The sequence below is a fragment of the Gavialis gangeticus genome, unplaced genomic scaffold, assembly GCF_001723915.1.
Source record: "Gavialis gangeticus isolate Ggan-Ray unplaced genomic scaffold, GavGan_comp1, whole genome shotgun sequence".
Taxonomy (NCBI): domain Eukaryota; kingdom Metazoa; phylum Chordata; order Crocodylia; family Gavialidae; genus Gavialis; species Gavialis gangeticus.
In genome coordinates, this window is record NW_017728993.1 from 49535149 (window position 1) to 49538920 (window position 3772).

The following is a 3772-nucleotide window of genomic DNA, read 5'->3' on the forward strand; positions in this document are numbered from 1 at the left end:
TTTTTTTTTCCCCTTCATTCTTTTTCATACACATTTCCCACACCCAAAAATAAACTTACTTATTTTAGGTATATACAGGTATCTTAAGAAATTCTGAAATCTGAACAGGAAAATAAAAGTCTGAGGTATAGCACCATGGAATACAGCACCTTACCAGGTGCATTCATTCTTGAAATTATCATCATAAAGTAGTATCTGCAGAGAAGTGTTGTTTTAAGTGTGCTGCCAAACGTCTTCCAGTTTTGTCACCCAAAGTTTTTGTTGGTGACTTCAAATAACAAAGCTCTTCAACATCAATATATACAAAGGGACTTTTATTATTAATCAGGAAATTGAATTGGATTCACTGTCAATTACAACTTTATTTTTCATAATACATACACAGTATTGACAACATCATTTTGCAATTATAAAATAAGAGCCAGATGCAATTCAGAGACACATGCAAGTTTTGGAAATGGACAGAGAAATAACAGTACAGTACTGTACATAGAATAATTACAGTTTGTTAAACACTTTCCTAACACCGCTTTGTTGTAATGAAAGGAGCACCATGACATTCTTTTTTTTTTTTTTTACAGCACCAGAAGAGTCCAAAGGGGGAGTTCATAAAATTAGCCTATGCTGTCTAACACTGCCACAGCATTTTTATGTCCTTCATGATTTTCCAAATAAGTTTAAGTTATGTGATTCTGGCCCTACAAGGGCAACAAGTACTTTCTAGGTAAGATATACACACACAGCCAGACAGATTTTCTATAACATCCTTATTCAAAACTTGCATGTGGCATGAAGTGGATTGGTAGCACCAAGGCACAATGTTTGTTGTTCTGCTCTCTGCCCTAAACTTAACCAAGGAAACAGACAGGACCAACTTCGAATCCAAACTTCTGATTCTGATCACCAAAGTCATTAATCATCACATCAACAATAGGCACTTGGTCTATTTTAGGTGTATTGATTTCAATCACAGTCTTCGCATAGCCTTTTCTTGACTGTATGAAAAAGAAAAAAAGTAAAACAAAACCAAATATGGTTATACATAAAAGCAGAAAACACATTGCATAGCTCTTTCAGTCACCTTTAAAATACAAAACTTATGGATAACAAAGGAACATGCTATGAACTATATTAATTGCACAGAAAGAGGTAGTTAGTCATGTTGGTCTGAAATCAGGCAGAAAGCAAAGCTGTGTGGCACCTGATAGCAGAAGTATAACTAGGGCAGGTCGATGGGAGCAGCCATAGGCACTAACTTTTATTTTTACAAATGGTGGGGAGGGAAGGGGCCTAACATGAGGGACATATGGAAAGTTTTATACATTTCAGGTGACATCCCTCTTCCTGAGTGGGGCCAGGGCCCTTGGCCCCTACATACTCAGCTTCTCTGGGAGCAGCCACCCCAGGCACTGACTTCAGGGGGTTGGGAAAAAAACCCACTGCTGCTACACGATTGCAACAGTGGCACAACAACAGCTGGAAGTTGCTGCTTTCTCCATGTGTCACAGCTGCCCTGGGTGCCAATTTTCATTGCTACATCTCTGCCTTATAGACTAATTTACTCAAAGAGGGATGAGCTCTTGTAGGCTACTGCCTAACTTTATCAGATGCTACGAATGGATTTTCAGAGAGCAGGGGTACTAAACAGAAAGGAATAAGATATGTTATATACAAAGCACAGGGAGAGAGGAAGTAAAGGAGAGGGCACTGCTGAGAGAGAGGAAGGGGAGTTGAAAACATCAAAGGTGATAAACAAAGCTGTAAACCTACTGAGGGACGCAGACTTATAAAAGCTGGTCCAGGTAATGGGATAAGAATCCAGACTTGATTGTAGTAAGTACAGCCTCAACAAAGACTAGTTATTGATCTTCTGAAGTTATCTTCACTTCTCACAGCAGTTCCCCTTCCTTTCCTCCCTGCTTTCTGCCTATAGAGAATGCTTTCATCTGGACTGAACTTTGTGTAGTGGCTCCTCAACTAAATCCCAATCTCAGGGACATTAAGAAAGTACAGAAAACCCTCACTATTCTTGGGTTCGGCATTCGTGGTTTCAAATATTTGTGAATGCCGAACCCACTTCTTAAATACACTGAGGAAAGGGAGGCTGCCCCAGGGCTTCCCAAGCCTAGTCTTACTCTTATGACCACAGGTGCCTGTGGTCATGGCCTTAAGGGCTACTTTTATGGGCTCCATCCTCCCCAATAAGCACTACCATGCCTCACAGGTGATCTGCTAAAACAACTCTCTGCCCTCTGGCAGGCCCCAGGCACTGGAGCTTCCCTCGAATGCTTAGTCCCCCCCGCCCCCCAGGCACCAGACCATCTCATGGGTGCTTAATCCCTCTAGATGTTGGACTTTCCTTGTCGTCCTCCTCCCAGGCACCAGACCTTCTTTTGAGTACTTAGTCCCACCTGGACACTGGACCTCCTCCCAAGTACCTAGTCCTTCCTGGGCTTAAGCTAGGGTGGCCATTGAGGTAGCTCAAGAATAGAGGACAGTTGTATTTATTGAAACTGTCCCCACCACCATGAACGTCGTGTGCCTCCAAAGGCTGGGGGGGCATGGCAAGCTCCTGCAGGTGGCAGTGGCGGTGTTGGCAGCAGGGGTATGGTGGCAGTAAGCGGGGAGCTCCCACAGGCAGCCATGGCAGTGTTGGCAGCAGGGGTGGGCCAAGAGGGGAGCTCCTGCAGGCAGTCATGGCAGTGTCAGCAGCAGGGGTGGGCTGAGCGAGGAGCTTCCACAGGCAGCTGTGATGGTGTCAGTGGTGGAGGAGCAGGGGATGCCAAGTGGTGAAAAATAGAGGACATAAAGGCATCTGGTTTCATATCAATAAAGGACAGAGGACCAGAAAACTGGACTGTCCTCTATAAAACTGGACAAATGGCCACCCTAACTTAAGCCCTGTCTCTCTCTAGGGCTCAAGCCTATCTCTCCCTAGGTCCCCAAGCTTATCTATTCAAAAGCCTGCCTCACCCCCTTCAGAGGCTGTGCCCTGACCCCTGTTCTCAGGCCTGCCTTGCCCCTCTCAGATGCTCCACTTGCACCCTGGCCCTCTACTCTCCGGTGCCCCTCTCCAGGTTATGGGCTCACCCACTCCTGTTCCCAGGTCTATCTATTCCAAGGCTTGTCTTGTTCCTGGGCTCAGCACCGCTTACCCCAGCTCAGATGTTAAGGCAGAAGCCTTGCTGCAGCCCTGCTACCAGGAGCATCTTGCCCTGTGGCTCCTGGGACTAGACAGCCTAACCAGCTTAGGCCCTGGCCTTATCTGTCTCGAGCCGTTTCCCATTTCTGGTCAGGTGATTCCCTCATTAGTCCCTCCCACACCTGCAGGCTGCTCCTTAAGCAGCCTCCCTTCTTAAATTGACAGCTGCATCAAGCTCCCTGTCATAGTCATCATCTTGTTGATGGCACTACAACCAGTGCCATCTCCAGAAGCTCCACACATAAAGATAGCATGATGACAAGAGCTATATAAAAACCTGAGAGGGTTTATAAAAAGAGAGGCACAGATTGAAGAGAAGGAGTCATAGACCAGAATGTTATTGCCAAGAAATGATCACTAGCCAACTAAATTAACCTTGTCTCTGAATCACAACCAGGTTAAAACCATATTAAATTCACTGCAGGAAACCGAAGGCTTTCAGGTTTTGCTACGATACTTGCTTCTTTTATCACATGCTTCTCTATAATTATCTCTAAAATGCTTAGCTCTCTCAGTGGTATATAATCATCACAGTGATTAGTGTTATATACCTCGATATACTCTTAGATA

The 3772-nt window shown here is 44.8% G+C and overlaps 1 protein-coding gene across 2 annotated transcripts in view; it reads right to left on the reverse strand.

The window, feature by feature from the left end:
• Nucleotides 1-9: 9 nt before the first annotated feature.
• COL11A1 (collagen type XI alpha 1 chain) overlaps nt 10-3772 on the reverse strand; it is a 334641-nt gene continuing 330878 nt past the window's right edge. For both annotated transcript variants that reach the window (XM_019501723.1, XM_019501722.1), the window contains exon 67: nt 10-995. In XM_019501723.1, coding sequence (XP_019357268.1) covers nt 849-995 — 147 coding nt within the window. In that variant the 3' untranslated portion in view covers nt 10-848. The remainder of the gene's footprint in view (nt 996-3772) is intronic.